The sequence below is a fragment of the Myotis lucifugus genome, unplaced genomic scaffold (genome assembly GCF_000147115.1).
Source record: "Myotis lucifugus unplaced genomic scaffold, Myoluc2.0 scaffold_842, whole genome shotgun sequence".
NCBI lineage: Eukaryota > Metazoa > Chordata > Mammalia > Chiroptera > Vespertilionidae > Myotis > Myotis lucifugus.
The window spans coordinates 93,611-95,011 of NW_005871890.1; the positions used below are offsets into that span (position 1 = coordinate 93,611).

At 62.6% G+C, this 1,401-nt stretch overlaps 1 protein-coding gene across 1 annotated transcript in view; it reads left to right on the forward strand.

Annotated features, from left to right (window-relative positions):
- GALNT2 (polypeptide N-acetylgalactosaminyltransferase 2) overlaps positions 1 to 1,401 on the forward strand; it is a 44,237-nt gene that overhangs the window by 40,346 nt on the left and 2,490 nt on the right. Inside the window, exon 15 of the mRNA XM_023747336.1 lies at positions 254 to 374. Coding sequence (XP_023603104.1) covers positions 254 to 374 — 121 coding nt within the window. The remainder of the gene's footprint in view (positions 1 to 253; positions 375 to 1,401) is intronic.

A 1,401-nucleotide genomic window follows, 5' to 3' on the forward strand; every position in this document is an offset into this window, starting at 1 on the left:
CGTCATCTGCTCCTGCCGTGCGGTCACTGTCCTGGGCCCCGTCTTCCCATGTCCTCTCTGTCTGTTCCCGTGTGGGCCTCGCTCTCGAGGCTGACGAGACAGAGCCCGTGCGTGCGAGTGAGGCCGCTCCTGCGAAAGGTTGCTGAGCCCGGCTCTGGGCTGGGCAGGGAGAGGGCCCGCGGGGCCTGCCTGTTGTTCCCGCCTCTTGGGGGCCTGCCGGGAGAGGGGGGCTGCCGGTGGTCCCTCTCGGCAGCTTCTCTGTGGCACCCTGTGCCCCCTCCTGTGTGTGGCACCCGGACTTTTGCTTACGGCCGGCAGTGCCTGTGACTCGTCCGTGTCGATGAGGCGGCTTCTGACTGGCTGGTACCTGTGTGGTGAGGAAGAACGACTGTGAAACAGAGAGGCCACTGTCCCCGGGCCCCGGGCCCCTGGGAATCCTGCAGGAGGGACAGGGCGGGCCGGGCTGGCGGGAGTGGGTCTCCAACCCTTTTTAAAAGCCAAGCGGCTGCTTAGTCTATGGAGCGTTACCTTTCCGAAGGGCTTGCTTTATTGCAAGGGTTGACAGGTGCTGCTGTGGGGACCCCAGTTCCCGGGAGCCTTCACGGACACCCCTAAAAGGCTTGCGCCATGGGTGGGAGAGGCCTGCCAGCAGTCGGCTTTTCTGGATGCGTGTGAGGACCTGTTACGCCGCTCAGTCCATTAGAGGGGGGTGCTCCTCGTGAGAACGTGAGGTTCCTGATGACATTTCGGTCGGGCCTCGATGTCTCAGAAGTTTGCCCCCGACCCCCGCCCGTCCTCCCAGACGGAGGGTCCGAGCTGATGAGACGGCCTTCGAAGACAGGGGGTGCTGGTCGGTTTTCTGAGGCCTCCGTTTAGCAGCCGCTTCGACACAGGACAGGGAGCCCTTGCAGAGAAGGGAGTCAGACTTCATTCATCCGCATTCTCTGTCCAGCTGATTGCTGGCCACTCGGAGGCACGCGTGGATGCGGGCAGCCGGGCACACACTTTCCATGACAATGGAGAGAACAGCTGGGGGGGGTGGTGACAGCCGAGAGGGAGCCAGAGTGAGGGGGCGATGGGCAGGCAGCAGTCACCTCCCCAGCTCATCTGATCGCCCTGAATTTCAGGGTCGCAGGTCGTGTGGCAGGGCCAGTCCTGGGGCTCTGGGCTCTTCGTTGCTCTGCCCCGCTCCTGCCCCCCTCCAGGCCTCACCCATTTGCCCTTGGAGAAGAGCTATTTGTATCTCAGCGCCGCACGGTCTTGCCAGTTGGAGTATTTGGTTTCCAGACACGTCTGTGTGTTCGTATCGTGAGCACATTTGCAGTCCGAGGGGAAAGGGAGGCAGGAGGACGGAAACTTCCACGCTATCGAAAGGATTTGCACAAGGACTTCCGGGAAGGA